The sequence below is a fragment of the Natator depressus genome, chromosome 2 (genome assembly GCF_965152275.1).
Source record: "Natator depressus isolate rNatDep1 chromosome 2, rNatDep2.hap1, whole genome shotgun sequence".
Taxonomy (NCBI): domain Eukaryota; kingdom Metazoa; phylum Chordata; order Testudines; family Cheloniidae; genus Natator; species Natator depressus.
The window spans coordinates 138527195-138544291 of record NC_134235.1 but is presented as its reverse complement, the minus strand read 5'-3'; the positions used below and the strand labels follow the sequence as shown (position 1 = coordinate 138544291).

General features: G+C 37.2%; 1 protein-coding gene across 2 annotated transcripts in view; it reads right to left on the bottom strand.

The window, feature by feature from the left end:
- SEMA5A (semaphorin 5A) overlaps positions 1-17097 on the bottom strand; it is a 606804-nt gene that overhangs the window by 161454 nt on the left and 428253 nt on the right. For both annotated transcript variants that reach the window (XM_074945055.1, XM_074945056.1), the window contains exon 11: positions 9028-9235. In XM_074945055.1, coding sequence (XP_074801156.1) covers positions 9028-9235 — 208 coding nt within the window. The remainder of the gene's footprint in view (positions 1-9027; positions 9236-17097) is intronic.

The window sequence follows — 17097 nt, the reverse complement described above, 5'->3', positions numbered from 1 at the left end:
TGGTTTAATTTCCCTGGCTGTTTTATAATTAGCTCTGAACAGCCTAACAAAACTGCTCTACTTCAACAATACCTGAGGTCTGTGATTTATTCAGAAAGAAAGGCAGAACTGAACAGTGCTCCAGAGCAAAATGCATACGGAAACATTCAATTTTAGCCTTAAAAAAGAATACATTACATATATATATACCAACAGAGCTACAGAGTGGGTGCTTCTTGATTTTATTTTAACATTAAAGACCAAATCCTGTCCCACTGACTTAAGAGACTTTTACAATTCATTTCAATGAGGCCAGGATTCGGCCCTGAATGAATTTACTGTTTGTGACAGCTGCCAAACGTATAACCTTTTGAACTGTAGTTCTTCATCCAAAGAGCAGATACAGCCGTGCACATTTCCCCATATTGATCTGTTATTATGCCTCTGCCCTGATCCATAAGGACCTTCTGGGCAACACAGTGTTTTGTAATGTAACACAAAGTCTTTTATCTCTGGCAGACTGGTTCAGTTTTGCCCTAATTTGGTGGTAAGGGGTATTTGGTCTCTGAAATAAGTTGATGATCTCAGTCCTGTTCCTATTGGACAAGTTAATATCATAATGGTCAGCTACTGTAATCATATATGTATGGTTAAGTCAGCAGAAAGAGTTAAATGGTCAAGATCACCAGTGGTCAAGAAGACCTTGTCTTTCAGTCTTCTTGACCATCCCATTTTGTGTGGAAATGTATCATATTGATTAAATTTTCCCCAGCTTCAGGATGAAATTTCTAGTCACAGTGAAAAAGACCCAACACAGGATAGCCAATAGCCCAGTGGTTAGAGTATTCACTTGGGATATCAAAGACCTGAGTTCAAGCCTATGCTCCAAATCAAACAGAGCAGGGATGTGAACCTGGGTCTCCCACATAGGAGAATGCTCTAATCACCAGACAGACACTTTATGAAAAATTTTGAAAGTCCTGGGTTCATTCTGATGCAGAATGAAAACAAAATGCAAACCTTTTAAATTTTTTCACAAAATTGAATTATTGTTTTTCGGCCAGCCCTTCTTGAGACACTGCTGGTCTGGTTTTCAAAGACCAGCACCCAAAAGATAACCCATCTAAAGTTAGGGGATACTTTTAAAAGTTCATCTCTACATGTCTTTAGGAGAAAACATCACCCCAGAATGGCTACCATTTTGCTCAGGTCACATTTCTGAATGAGAAAAGTGTCAAGGCACAGAACTGACCATATCTAAACTATACAGTATAATCATCTTACTTTTCTTAGTGTTTACTTTTTATAACTACATATTCATCTCTCCTCCAAACTGAACTTTTAAATATGATATCATGAGGGACAGAACAACTGCCTGCCAAAGTTCCCTTGGTTCTCTCCTTGATTCTCATTGGTGAAAATGATTACAAATTCATCTCCATTAGATCCCATTGTGATTGGGATTCATTAATGAACTGACTGAATCAATTCATTGTACCTGACTGCTACTACTAACAAAATTGCCAAATAAAATCTACATCCAAATTATACATGTTAAGCATGAAACCAGGTAAGACACATCATACAAGTGGTTGTGAAACAGAATCATAGACTTTAAGGTCAGAAGGGACCATTATGATCGTCTAGTCTGACCTCCTGCACAACGCAGGCCACAGAATCTCACCCACCCACTCCTGTAACAAACCTCTAACCTATGTCTGAGCTACTGAAGTCCTCAAATCATGGTTTAAAGACTTTGCCACTAGGCATTAGGAGAAAATGACTTAGAATGAACTGTGTGTTACTCAGTGAGAACATCAGAACCTGTCAGATGCCACAGGCCTGATAATGAAACAAAATATGCTAGTTTTATAATTTCTTCTTTTCTAGGAACAAACACTGGCACCCAGCCATCACACTGGCTGCGTATAATGTGCTTGTCAAATATGTAGATGTTGACTGACAGTTCTCCTGTATAGATCTACAAATAAACAGATAAGGAGAGGTCCACAAAGAGAAATACTGATAGCAAGTGTGGACTGGAGGCTTGATGTTTTCTTGTTGAGAGAGCCAGACTATATAAAACTGAAATTTAATGAAGAGACACAGGACTTAATTACATTTGTTTTAAACAATTTTGTGACACTGGATAAATGAATACTGCAATTAATTTGAACTAGTTCTATTTTGTAAATACAAATTAAATTACTTCAGGAAATGCTTCATTTCCTTATGCAACAACTTTGTCACTGTTTCATTTCAAAGACATAAAGCAGGCCACATGTGATCAGTGGACATGAACATCTTTAGCAGATGCTAACATGAAAGCAGATATATTACAAAACATTCATCATCCTTCAGCAAGCTGTGATTTTAATTTTTGTTGCAACAATATTTTCAAGTTAATTTAGAATCACTATATATTTTGAATGCAAGACATTTACTTATAAAGATCACAGATCATAGAATATTAGGGTTGGAAGAGACCTCAGGAGGTCATCTAGTCTAATACCCTGCTCAAAGCAGGACTAAAACCAACTAAATTATCCCTGCCAAGGCTTTGTCAAGCTGGGCCTTAAAAACTTCTAAGGATGGAGATTCCATCACCTCCCTAGGTAACCCATTCCAGTGCTTCACCACCCAAACAGTGAAATAGTGTTTCCTAATATCCAACCTACACCTCCCCCACTGCAACTTGAGACCATTGCTTCTTGTTCTTTCTTCTGCCACCACTGAGAACAGCCTAGCTCCATCCTCTTTGGAACCCTCCTTCCAGTAGTTGAAGGCTGCTATCAAATCCGCCCTCACTCTTCTCTTCTGTAGACTAAATAACCCCAGTTCCCTCAGCCTCTCCTCATAAGTCATGTGCCCCAGCCCCCTAATCATTTCCGTTGCCCTCCGCTGGACTCTCTCCAATTTGTCCACATCCCTTCTGTAGTGGGGGGCCCAAAACTGAATGCAATACTCCAGGTGTGGCCTCACCAGTGCCGAATAGAGAGGAAATCAGGTCCCTCGATCTGCTGGCAGTGTTCCTACTAATACAGCCCAATATGCCATTGGCCTTCTTGGCAACAAGGGCACACTACTGACTCGTCTCCAGCTTCTTGTCCACTGTAATCCCCAGGTCCTTTTCTGTGGAACTGCTTCTTAGCCAGTTGGTCCCCAGCCTGTAGCGGTGCATGGGATTCTTCCTTCCTAAGTGCAGGACTCTGCACTTGTCCTTGTTGAACCTCATCAGATTTCTTTTGGCCCAATCCTCCAATTTGTCTAGGTCACTCTGGACCCTATTCCTACCCTCCATCGTGTCTACCTCTCCCCCCATCTTAGTGTCATCTGCAAACTTGCTGAGGGTGCAATTAATCCCATCATCCAGATCATTAATAAAGCTATTGAACAAAACCAGCCCCAGGACCGACCCCTGGAGCACTCGGCTTGATACCGGCTGCCAACTAGACATCGAGCCATTGATCATTACCTGTTGATCCCGACAATCTAGCCATCTTTCTATCCACCTTATAGTCCAACATCAAGGGCCAATATTTTCAAAAGTGATGAGTGATTTTGGGTATCATTGGAAACCCTTTGAGCTGTTAGGATGTTTCAAGTTGGGCACCCAAAATTAGAGCATCTACAACCACTTTTGAGAATATTAGCCATAGTTAGAACCAAGACTACCATAACTCTCATCCATTTAGATCTACAGTAGATTCTAGACCATGACATGCTTTGTCAGCTGTATGCTCAAAATTATTTTGCTGCAAGACTTTCAGAAAATAAGTTTTTCCAAAAGAAGACCACAGAAGTTCAAACCTTTTGTAAATAATTTTGATGACAATACAGGCATTTTCCACAAAGCAAGGGAAACTGAGAAGCATTCACTCTACACCTTCTGGGTTGCTTAAATCAGCATTGGTGTATGGAATGTAAAACACTTTAAAACTTGGGGAACAAGGTTAAAAAGAGTGTCCGTCCAAATTTTTTTTCCTCCGTACAGTCTTTTTCAGATGATTCCCAAAACTTTAATTTAGAAAGCACAATTGCCAAACATCAGATGATTGGTGAAAGGATCCGGTGGAAAATGGGCTGATCTAAAGATGTTTTAGCTGTATTTCAAGCTCTACAATTTAGGGAGAACCCCACAGCACTTTAAAAAATATCCCATTTCCTTGTACAACTTAAAGGAAATAAGCTAACCACATCATAGATCTGAATTTATGAAAACCACATGGCTATTTTATTTTCTTCTTTTTCAAATCACTTTTTGTTTAAAATAATACACTACCATAGTACCCTGAACCAAACATATGTAGTTGAGATCATTTGTTTCACATAACATTTTGCCATGCTAAGGGGAAAAAACCATATTTCTGTCCCCAAAAGGCTATTGCAATAAATATCTTCTGAGCAGCCCTTAAAATTCTATCAGTTTATCAGAATTCTTCTTTGTTTACCACAGCCATTTGTTTAGAGCTGAATACATACATGTCTATTTCATACAACAATCTAGATATATGGAAGAGCTATGATAGAATATTTTGGGCCGAGCAGAAGATATTTGCAGTTTGCCTCTGCCTGACAGTTTGGGTCTGGTAGGAAGGGAGTCTGAGGAGAACACTCACAGCTGGGCAGAGGAGCAGAAGAGTTCATGACTGAGACTGCTGGGATCAGGTAGGACAATAAATCTTTTGGGAAGGACCTCAAAACTTTAGGACGGGATCCAAAATATAGGTGAATTCAGTCCCCATCCCCCCCACACCTCTAGATTTAGTTAATTCCAGCCTCTGTAAAATCAATCTAAGACTAATAACATTCTTCCCTTTAATAGTACAGATCTTCAGCTAGTGTAAATTGTCATAGCTCCACTGAAGTCAATACTGTCCCCAGTATATCTAGCAGCTATCTTACAATGGTATAGTATAACATTGGAAAACAGTGTTCAACATCCAGTCTTCCTACCAGTCTTAGGGCTTCTCTAGTTGGAAATTTATCAAAATACGTATTCAGTTATTTTAGTATAAGTCCCTGGACACTCTTGCTCTAGAATAAGAATGTCCGCATGAGATTTCATACCAAGATTACTGTTCTGGAATAATTATCTTGGTAAATTTCCAAGTGAAGACAAGCCCTTATAAAAATACAAGAATAGTGTCTAGTAATATCTTAAAGCACATTACAGATTATATCATATAACGGCAAGTAGTAACTATTCTAAACTGTAATGTTTTGGACATTTACTACAGAACGACGTAGTTTATTTTATAAGAAAAAAGAATATTGTTGAATACACGAGTACAATATAAAGCTATTTGCAATGAACAGCTCTAGTAGAGAGAAAAATAGGAGAAAAGGGAGAGTGAGGTAATGCGATGGTATTTGAGGTACCAAATCCAAGAATTTTGCTCTAAGTCATGGAGTCCAGTACCACAGCCAAATCTGTGACATCTGTTTTGTTTTGTGATTTAATCCATACACCTCTATAAATCTCTGCTCAGAATAAACATAGCACTGTGCTCATATTGCAATTTTCATGCATGCAGACTGCTTGGTCAACAAAGGATCTGGAAAAAGGAGGAAACAGCGAGGTGGCAAAATTTGCAGATGATACAAAAGTACTCAAGATAGTTAAGTCCAAAGCAGACTGCAAAGAGGGATCTCACAAAACTGGTCAACAAAATGGCAGATGAAATTCACTGTTGATAAATGCAAAGTAATGCACATTAGAAAACATAATCCCATCCATACATATAAATTGATGGAGTCTAAATTAGCTGTTACCATTCAAGAAAGAGATCTTGGAGTCATTGCGGATAGTTCTCTGAAAACATCCACTCAATGTGCAGCAGCAGTCAACAAAGCTAACAGAATGTTGGGAATCGTTAAGAAAGGGACAGATAAGACAGAAAATATCATATTCCTCTATATAAATTCACGGTACACCCATATCTTGAATACTATATGCATATGTGGTTGCCCCAACTCAAAAACAGATACATTGGAATTGGAAAAGGTTCAGAAAAGGGCAACCAAAATTAGTAGGGGTATGGAACGACTTCCACATGAGGAGAAATTAATAAGATTGGGACTTTTCAGCTTGGGAAAGAGATGACTAAGGGGGGATATGATAGAGATCTATAAAATCATGACAGGTTGGGAGAAAGTAAATAAGGAAATGTTATTTACTCCTTCTCATAACAAAAAAACGAGGGGGTCAACAAATGAAAAATAATAGGCAACAGGTTTAAAAGAAACAAAAAGGAAGTATTTTTTCACACAGTCAACCTGTGGAACTCATTGCCAGAAGATGTTGTGAAGGCCAAGAGTATAACCAGGTTCAAAAAAGAACTAGATAAATTTGTGGAGGACAGGTCCACCAATGGCTATTAGCCAGGATGGGCAGGGATGGTATCCCTAGCCTCTGTTTGCCAGAAGCTGGGAATGGGCGACAGGGGACAGATCACTTGATGATTACCTGTTCTGTTCATTCCTTCCAGGGTACCTGGCATTGGCCACTGTTGGAAGACAGGATACTGGACTAGATGGCCCTTTGGTCTGACCCAGTATGGCCGTTCTTATGTTCTAATGCTTAAACATAACAGTTAAAGAGGGCATGGGTTGGTGTGATGGAGAATAAAAGCAGGGGGTTACACATGGCCTCTGACACAAGTCAAGGTGTCAGTCACTCCATAACAACACTTCTCTCTCTGTCTGAAATAAACAGGGATCTTGAAGAATATATTTTCAAATCTCTTTAACAGAGGGAGAATGCTGTGATGATGGTTCAGCAGTCAAGTGACAGAAGAAGCATGAGGCTATATTAATGGACATTTTCCTTTTCCAGATGTGTGGATTCTTCATTCAAGCAACAGCAGAATACAAAATAAAAATAACTACTATAACAATAAGATTCTAGCTTCAACCGGCTAAATCAAGAAGTTGTTTCTCCATCCTCAGCTGATGTAAATCAGCAACGCTCTATTGAAGTAAATGGCTCTATGCCAGAGTGGATACAAATCGCTGATTTAAAAAAAAAAAGAATTTTTATTTAAATAGGATTTTTTTGATAAAATGCTTTTTGCTTTTTACCTCAATCTAAAGATAGTTTTAGTTAAGATGCATTATAGCTCAAAAATATCTCATAATGGAATAGGGATTATAAATTCTAATTCTATAGTATGAGACAATATATTCATGTAATGTTTAAGAAAAGTTTTGTAAATGATTTCCAATAGTTCATGGATTAGGGACCCAATCTTATGGGGTTCCAGGGGCTTCTGTATAGATTATTTAGGTTAATCTTTCTATCTACCCAATGAGAGTCAGTACTGTCTAGACGATACCATCAGAAATGTTTAGTTTTGCAATTCTCAAACTGTGGATTTTTGTCTCCCGAGGTAACCTGCTTGTTAACAGCAAAAATGTTTTTAAATAAATAAATAAATATATATATATAAGTGAGAAATAACAGACCTCAACTCTATTGTCCCTCTGCAAATTTGTGTGTACACAGTCAATCCCTTACCTCTATTTAAAAGTGCAAAGTTTCAAAAAGTTCAATGAATAGAAGATTTTTGGGGGCCGAATAGATCTGGTCAAGGAGAAGTCTGAAGATAAATATGAGAGGCAAGGAACATATGCTCTTTTGTTAAAATATTATGTGTTTGCTGTTGAAGAAAAAAAAATCCAGAATACTTAATATTGTTGTTTTAGTTAAACAAAACAATTTAAATGTCTGTCTGGTGATGTTCTCCTCCTAATACAGCATGGCAAGAAAATTCTCCAAATACTAAATGATTAACCTGTTGAACTGGAGATAGTTCACCTCCCAATGACTTCATAAATATCTGCTTCAATTATCTTTGGTAAATGAAATAACCAAACAATCATTCTTTTCTGATATAGCTGTAAAACTAATCTGAAAAGTTTTTAAAATACATCACTCTTTAAAAATGTATAGTGTGTATCTTCTAAAAATGAAACCTACTTCTATCTCTGAGTTGTGAAGAATATGTATTAAGGTTATAACAAACAACTTTTGTGTAGAAAATCATGATTTAAATCAAATCAACCCTGCTCTAAGCTGACTTTCATCAGCTGAAGATCTGGCCCACTGCATCCAGCTATGGTCTAGTTCCCATGCTAAAGCATTTCTGTCAACAGCACGTGTGCCATGAGAGAGAAGAACTATGGGTTGAAACATGGAAAGAGTTGCACATTGAAATCTGAATTTCTTTGTTATAAGATTTTGTCTGAATTTAGGTGGCAAATTTTAGATATTTAATTTCCTTTTTTGTAACAAGAATAGTACTCAGCTATTCAGTCATTGTCACACAGTTGTAGTTAACGTTATTATGTTTTTCCAACCCAGCAAAGTACCTAGACAACAATTTCCCCAGCTAGGTTTTCCTTAACTCTTTGTTCTTCCCAAACTTTCTTTCTGAATCCCCAGAGACATTCAATTTGATGCATTACAGTGGAGTTTAAAAGGAAGAAAAAGATCTACCAGTATTTTAAAGTTGTCCCTGAATTTATGAATTAAAAACATAAAATCAAATGCCAACCAAACCACCATGTGAATGTGAAGCATATTTACCAAACTACATTTTGGCAACATAATTTTATAATTTTTTTTGGGGGGGGGTGGGGGAGACTCCTTTTCAGACAGTGAAGAAACATAAGTGATGCATTATTGTGTTCAGATACATTTGGCTTCCATCCCAGGGTGGCTACATCTGCTAGATCTTCAAATACCATTTTCTATGCCACATGATATTGGAGACTTATTTGTATTACAAGTAATTACTTATTGATTAATTCCTACAGTTCAAATCGTATACCTTAACATTAAAATATCATCATAATCTCTTGGGAGTTTCTTCTAATCGTAACAAATTAGTTAATATCAAAAAGTCCCTGGACAGTACTCTCTTAAGCAATGTAAACAAGAGGTTTAGATCCATAGTTATAAACATACATTAATTTGGATTCCTACAAATATCCCTTTTCCTTCCATGAAACCCTTTCATTACGTGCTTCTCTGATCTTTTGTACCTGTGTGTTTTGTAAAACAGACACCTCTTCAGGGGAATCTTTACTACATGTTCTTGCAGCCCCACAAACAGAACACTCTGGCTATGCAGAATCTGCAGACTCCTAATAGGTTCCTTCTGTCTCCTTGGAAAGAGCTCAATTTCTTCAAGTAAGCAGCTGCTTGAAGTCTGATTCATTGGAGCAAGTACTTTCTTAATAGTGCCATAGTCTGTAAAGGCAAAGGGGAAAATTACAAACTGGAAATCATACAGGGAACACTACCTACTCAATGCCTCTCAGCAGTCTCAGAAACTATTCTTCTCCCACATTGGGAGGTTTTGTAAGAGGCCCTATAATTTGGAGGATTCAGCTGGGTTTTTCTATTAGTGTAAACTGGCCACTATACAAGTGAAAGAAAACTGAACAACTATAAATATTTTATAAAACAAACAATGGCAAAGCAGTTTAGGAGCATCAGACAAACACTTTAAAACAGTAGATACTGGAAGATCCACATTCAAAGCTCAGCTATTATGGGCACACATCTACAGAATCCATTTATAACAAGAACTATAATCAGAGAGTGTATAGACATTCCCATCATTTCTAATTTACAAGGCTACAGTATGCCTGACTATTTTTAAAGGACTCAATAAAAAATAAAGTACATTGTTGCCTCACTTGATCTTTTGTAAATGAATGAATTTAACTACAGACTATGAACAAATAGTATAGCTTTTATTAGACAAAGTAATCTCTTTAAGGGAGCGCACAAAGTTTATTCAGTAAGGGTGTATAATACTACAAAGTACAAGTGCGTCACACAGATTGTCTAATCATTTTGGTCCTTACTAGAGAAAGTAATCACCTTTCTGCTGACTGAGAAATACAGCAATTCACTCTGCATGCTACCTTTCATTTGGTCACTTCTGAGCAAAAACTGTTAATCACGCCAACTCGATGCCAGATCATTTATGAGATTTCTGAATACAATTAAGTATTCTCAACATTTAAAAATATTTAATATGAAAACAAAGGACCAAATTCTCATCTGGTGTAAACACCAGACAAGGGTCTGGCTGAAAGAGAGTACTATGTGATTCTCCATGTACTGCAAATGGTGAACATTAAGGGCCCAGTCATGCCCAGTCTTACTTACACAAATAATCCTTATCCATACAAGTTGCCCTTTTCAGGCAAATGGGGCAACCTATGTGAATGAGGAATGCTCATGGGAGTAAAAGCTTGTGTAACCTTTCGGTGGGCTAGAGTTCACCTCATTTTCCGTCTACAGTGCCTTAAAAAAAACCCCAAAAACAAAGAACAACTCCCACAGAAAGTAGTTGGAGACCCAGAGTTCAGTCTCTAAGGATTTTCAGCAAGGATAGCACAGGATCAGCCTCCACACATTGGAGTCCCAAAAGGAACTAAAGAAATAAATTTAATTAAATAACTTTATAAAATCTTATGATAAAGAAACAAATAATAATCTAATTTTTACAACATGACATGACTATTTTATAATCCACAGACATTACCTTCATAGTTCTACATAAACACAAATAAAGAAAACAAATTAAAATCTGAACAGTTCAGTCCCCACAGAAATACAGTGAGAAGAAATTGAAAGTCCCCAAAAGCTTAGGTTTTGTTCACCTAAGTCTCAGTTAGAGACTTTGAACACCAAATCTATACAGTTGGCTGAGTCTAAAACAGGGGTGGGCAAACTTTTTGGACTGAGGGCCACGTAGGTCAGTGGGTAGTTTTAAACAAATATTCTTTTCTACAGTAAATCCTTCCAAATATGTTTATCCCAAGAGAGGAGAGAGGTATAGAGAATGGTATTAAATGATTTTATTTTCTGTGAAATGCAAGTGTAATCTGAAGGCCTAAACAAGATGTATTCAGAGGTCATGATTCTGACCATTCAAGTGTAACCCATGTGCCTAATAGGGAGATATCTCTTTAAGAGACCCACTGGGGGGGGGGAGGTAGGAGTGAGTTGTGTCTCGGTCATTGTTGCTAGGCAGACTAAGCACTCCACATCCAGAAGCTTCTGGAATTGGGTGTGGTAGTTTGGGGTCTGCTCCAGTAGGTTCCCTGTTGCTGGGGTCAGACTCCATGAGGCAAGCAGCCAGGGCAGCTGCTTTGCAGAAGGCCAGGTGCCCGGTGTGCGCTGGGAGAAGCTGAGCCCAGGAGCCGGAAGCAGGCTGTTGGCCCTAACTCTGAAGCATTTTGCAGCAGGTTAGCGGTGGTGTTAACCCTCTGACAGGGAAGCTTGGGCAATGCTAATTATAGCCAGGGGAAATTGGGGGGGAAAAAGAGCTTCTATTTTAATTGTGTGCTTTGAGTGTTTGAGTTACATTGTCTCAACTACTCTCCTTTAGGTTAGTGTAATCCAGAAGTAACTCCACTAAAATTACTGGTCAGTATGGAAACTGGCAATTAAAGTAATCTAAAAAATTTAACTCTGCCCCGTATAATCAGCTGCAGAACAACCACAAACCAAGATCTAATCCTATACTCAAAAACCACATCACTGTATGAATTACTCTGAAAATTAATGAGACCTATCTGAACTATCTCACAGCCACTGATGGGATGATTGCCTAATACCGATGCATTTAGAACTTTAGTGCACCTGACTTCACATTCTCACCATAAACTACACTTGATTATGTATGGTTGACAAGAAAATGGTAACCTTCACTTCTCTTTACCAAAAGAGATCATTTACAGGGCACATATTTGGTGGATCTTCCCGAAAATATATACTTTTGTATGTACAAATACTTAGCAGGTCACTTAGCTATGAACCTCATAAAAGCTGTACGAAAATGTAGATACTTTACATGCCAGGGTTGTATGATGGTCAAAGATCAAGTATGATAGAAATGTACTTTCAAAGCCAACGCCAGTGGCTGTATGCCAGTGTTCTGTGGTTCTACAAGTCTCCTATACAATTTAGTATGTTTGACATTTGCTATGGGTTGCATATTCCTTAAAGATCTTATAAAAGCTTCCTTCCTCAGTCTTTCCTCAAAAAGTTTTATCTTACACACAATGTGCATGGGATAGAAGAGGATGGAGGAACTGTTAATGTTGTTTGGGTAACCTTAACTGTGCATTTTATTAATTTTTGCATGCACTCATCCCCATTTAAGCACAATTATCTAAATTGTCAGTGCAAATGTAAAAACAAGCATTTATCGACTCCAATTAGGGCCCAAATTTTGAAAACCTGGCCCTAAAGTAATTGAAAATATGTAATTACATTCAAATGTGCCACTGAAAAAGTGAATGCCCTACCAAACAGTATTTCTTTGAAGTGTACATATGTTACAGTCATTTTTTTTTAAAAAGTGTTGTATGGGGTCATAGTTGTGTGACTTTGGGATTTTAAAGTGACTCGCAGCTAAAATCCTGCATGACAACTGGAAAATTTACTCTTGACAAAAAACTACTTTAGGTGATTTCAGTGATAAATAACAGTCCTGTAGGCAGATTTTTAGTACAACACACAATTATTGTTATAACTATTTATTACATAATTTGGTTACAGAATGTAAGTGAGAATGTATAGAAGTAATCATTGAGGCAATAAACTACATTATATATAAAGGAAATATATCCACAAAGAAAAAATATTTTAAAGTGCCCCGAAGTAAAGACAGCTCTGCTCTGATGAGCCTACAATAAAAAGGCTTTGCAAACCCCATAGCACCAAGCCTCAATCTCTCCAGCAAGAGCTCACACTGCTTGCCACCAAGGCAAAAGTTGTGTAAATAGTGTCTCAGTCTGTTCCCTCTGTTTAAAGTTAGAAACCTGTTAATTTATCCTGCAGAGACAGGGCCTAACACAACAAATAGTTCCTGGTACAGGTGCGGAGCAGCACGGTGCATTTAATCCAAATAAGACAAATAGAAACTCAAAATGTGTAAGTTATAGAATGGGGAAGACAGATAGCAAGTATTTGGACAGCATCAACCATGCATCCTGGTCCACTCTAAAATTAAAAAGAAAGGCAGTGGGTGGGCGTGGGGGCAGGGGAGAAGAACAAAACTAGAATATTGCTCAACATTCCCCGGTGGCAAGGAACATTTTGGGCCACTTTATCACAATTCCCCACATAAATATTTACTTCAGAACGATAGTGACACAGGAAGTAGCCATAATGAATGTACTATGATGAATGCATACTTTCCTAACGAATATAACTTTCCCTTCCATGGATACAATAAAAGTTCTAGCATCAACACAAATATTGACAACATCTCCCACAGTTATTTCAGAATATGAATGAATAGCATGTTCACATTGTGGGATTATGCAAGACAAGCAGGAATGGATCCAGACAACTGACAGTTTTGTTTTCCGGTGAGAATGACTGGGTATGTGGGGGAGGAGAAAAAGAAAACAATATTGGCAAGATGGAACCAACTCACTGAAGTGCTATGTAAGTAGTACAGCAATGTTTGCATAAAGAGACTTGCTAAATGAGCAATTGCATAGTGGATATCTAATGTAGTGTGAATGAGGATGATGAAAAATCAAAGAAGGCTTCTGGCTGAAATAGTATATGGTGGGTCCAGTAAGTCTATAATGACACATTACATTTAATTAATAATTGAATGGAAAATTTGAGGCAAGGTTGCAGAGAGCAAATTTGGAGACAACCTGGTCTACAGTGAACAAAAAATGAACGATGCAGAAAGAAAAGGACAATCACTAAAAATGAGAAACAAAGCTTGAGATGAAAGTGGTCTAATGGAGTCAAAACACAACAACAGCAATAGAAAATGCCACAGAAATTAGATGGCTTGCAAAGGAAGAACTATTTAAATGACTACCAAGCGTGGGCTGAAACTTGTAAAAGACAACAAGAAATAAGCCTACAAGCAAACTAACAGAACTCCTACTTCTGGAAAGATTTCAGCCAGGAATAGGGGCACACAATGAAGCATTTACAAATTCTTGAAGAGAAAAAGAAGACAAACATTTATATTTCAGCTCATGTTTGTGAAAGCTTACTGAATCCTTGGAGAAAAATTGTTTTTCACAAGCCATAAAAAAGTAGTTGTAAGGCTGTATTTATTCATTTATTTATTTAAAGAAGAAAAAACTCTACCTCTCTGTTTGGGGAAAAACACTTAAAATCTCAGAAGGACCAAACGAAAAAACAAGAAGAGAAGCAGACAGTACAAGACAGAGAGAATGACTTGAAGTTATCAATGCAGCACCTAGAGCGATAGTGGAATTAAGTTTGCATATATGTACAAGAAGTAAATTGTCAAGTATATCTTAAACCATAGGAGTACAGTTTATGGTTAAACACTACAACATTCATCAGCACAAAGATCAGATATGTTGTAAACAAAGCTTTTAAATTAGCAAATGTCTATTTAGATTCAAAATGTAAAAATAATAGCCACAGATTATTTTTTTTCCCCACAGGGTATAATCTGAATGCTTTCCAAAATGCAATATTTCCTAACAAATTTGACCTTGCAGTTCATTATAATCTATTTTTCATAGTGCACTAGTAGCAATATTCCAGATGTACTTGTAAAAGGTGTAAAATGACAAAGGAAATGATTCAACATGAAAAACGCTCCCTTGAAAGGAAAAAATGCATGAATGTCAAATTTGCTTAAAAGCATCTATACTTTTTCCAAAAAAATTCAGTGTTGACTTGTGTCAGAAGTAATATTTACATTAATTTTACAATATAACCATATTACAATTAACATGTAATTAAATCAAAATATGACAGTATTATGGTCTTCAAGATTTTAAGGTAGAGTGTTTCTTTTTATATATCTGAGGACATGTACAGATCTTGTCCAAAGTGGTTGATTAACATCCTGTTCCTGAGCAAGAATATAAACACAGATGTCTTCCCTCACTGCAGGGATTGATAGGAAACCCAGCCATTGGGGAGAACATGACTTTGGTTAGCAGGAGAAAATTATTCTGTTCAGAGAGAATATTAGGAATAAATTGCCTAGGGAGGTTGTGGAATTTCCATCATTGGAGATTTTTAAGAGCAGGTTAGACAAACACCTGTTAGGGATGGTCTAGATAATACTTAGTTCTGCCTTGAGTGCAGGGGACTGGACTAGAAAACCTCTCAAGGTTCCTTCCAGTCCTACAATTCTATGATTCTATTATTAGACTTTGGGAGGCTCACATATGTTTGTAAAGACCTTTGGTCAATTCCTGGCCCCACTGAAATCAATGGCAAAATTTCCATTAAGTTCACACAGGCCACGATTATATTCCTGGAGATTAAACATACCCTATAAAGAGAAAAAGATCAGTTGTAAGAAGGCCCAGTACTCATTTATCAAATTTTAGATTTATGATTGGAATAGTGCTTTGAGAAAAATATTTGCTTTTGAATTTGATCTAGCCCTCTGAATGAATTCTGAAAAAAATATTATTATGGTAGTACTTAAGATCCTTTGTCATGGACCAGAACCTCACTGCAGCAGACACTGTAAAAACACAGAACAAGATGGTCTCTCCCCCCAAAGATCTTATGATCTTCTGGAATAAGACAATGAGAGTATTAGGCTATTTTGTTCTTTTTTCTTATTTTTAAAACAACTCTTGGCATAAGATAATAAACAGTGAGTTTTATTTTCTTTACACTCTTCAGTTTATCATAAATCCAGATTGAAAATCTGAACATGTTCTAGTTGGCAGACTTAGTAAAGAATAAAAAATGTGATTAACCCTGGAAGCATTTCAGCCATTCAGCTGCCTTGCTTCTACAACTCATTATCATGATAAAGACAGAAACAAGACCAGCCAATGGCAAAATTAACAACAGTACAGACAAAACAAATATATTGTTATTAGGGCAAACCTAACCATAAAACAAAGGTCCCTACCAAATGGACTATATAGAAAAACAGCAGGTAGCAGACTTTTGCTGTGATTTTCTTAAAAGAGTTACAAGCTGTGGATCCTACTTTACTAATAGAAAAGACTAACTTTTAAACACTAGATAGTATAAATAAAATGGCTTTGCTAAAAAAATTTCTTTGCAAATTCATACTACTCAAGGGAAATAGCTATAAAAACTTAAGATCTGGCTTTTTCCAGATTCTAACGTTAGTTTTCTAACAGTTTTCTGTAACACACTGCAGAAGAATATTTCCTGCCAAAGAAAAGGTATAAGTAGTTTGTCATAGTTGTTTAATTAGATTTTGAAAAATACCCGTGTGATCCAGAGAGACAGAGTTGGTGCTCTCAGCATGAGTACAGATACTGCCAAAAATCTCTTGGTTTAAAAATAAAGAGTAAGCATCTTCTCTATTATACAGAAAAAAACCAAAAAATCATCTTTACCTAACTCTCATTAGTGGGTGAGTCACTAGTACATTCTAGTTGCTTTGGATTGGTTTAGCAATGATAAGCAGTCATAAACCTACAAAACGCACCAGTTAAATTGTGTTTATGGCTGCTATGTGTCACTAGAGCATCATAAAAAGCCAGTGCATATCAAAGAACAGGGCTCAGTATGTTTGATATAGATGGGACATGCAGGTGATACTCAGGTTCGATGCAAATAAAGTTTGAGTGGGATTTGGAGGGTCTTGAAAACCTGTGAGTTGTTCACATGAGCCTTTAGGCTGGAATGTTAGAAGTCTGGCAAGAACTGCTTTTGGCCACAAATGACAAACAGGGAAATAGGCTCTTTCTACTTCAGGATCTTCTCCAGAAACCAAAATATTACTAAAAAAACAGGACTACTTGTGGCATCTTAGAGACTAACAAATTTATTAGAGCATAAGCTTTCTTGGGCTACAGCCCACTTCATCGGATGCATAGAATGGAACATATAGTAAGATATATATATACACACACACACATACAGATAAGTTGGAAGTTACCATACAAACTGTGAGAGGCTAATTAGTTAAGATGAACTATTATCAGCAGGAGAAAAAATCTTTTATAGTGATAATCAAGATGACCCATTTAGACAGTTGACAAGAAGGTGTGAAGCTTCAGAGGGGTAGCCGTGTTAGTCTGGATCTGTAAAAGCAGCAAAGAGTCCTGTGGCACCTTATAGACTAACAG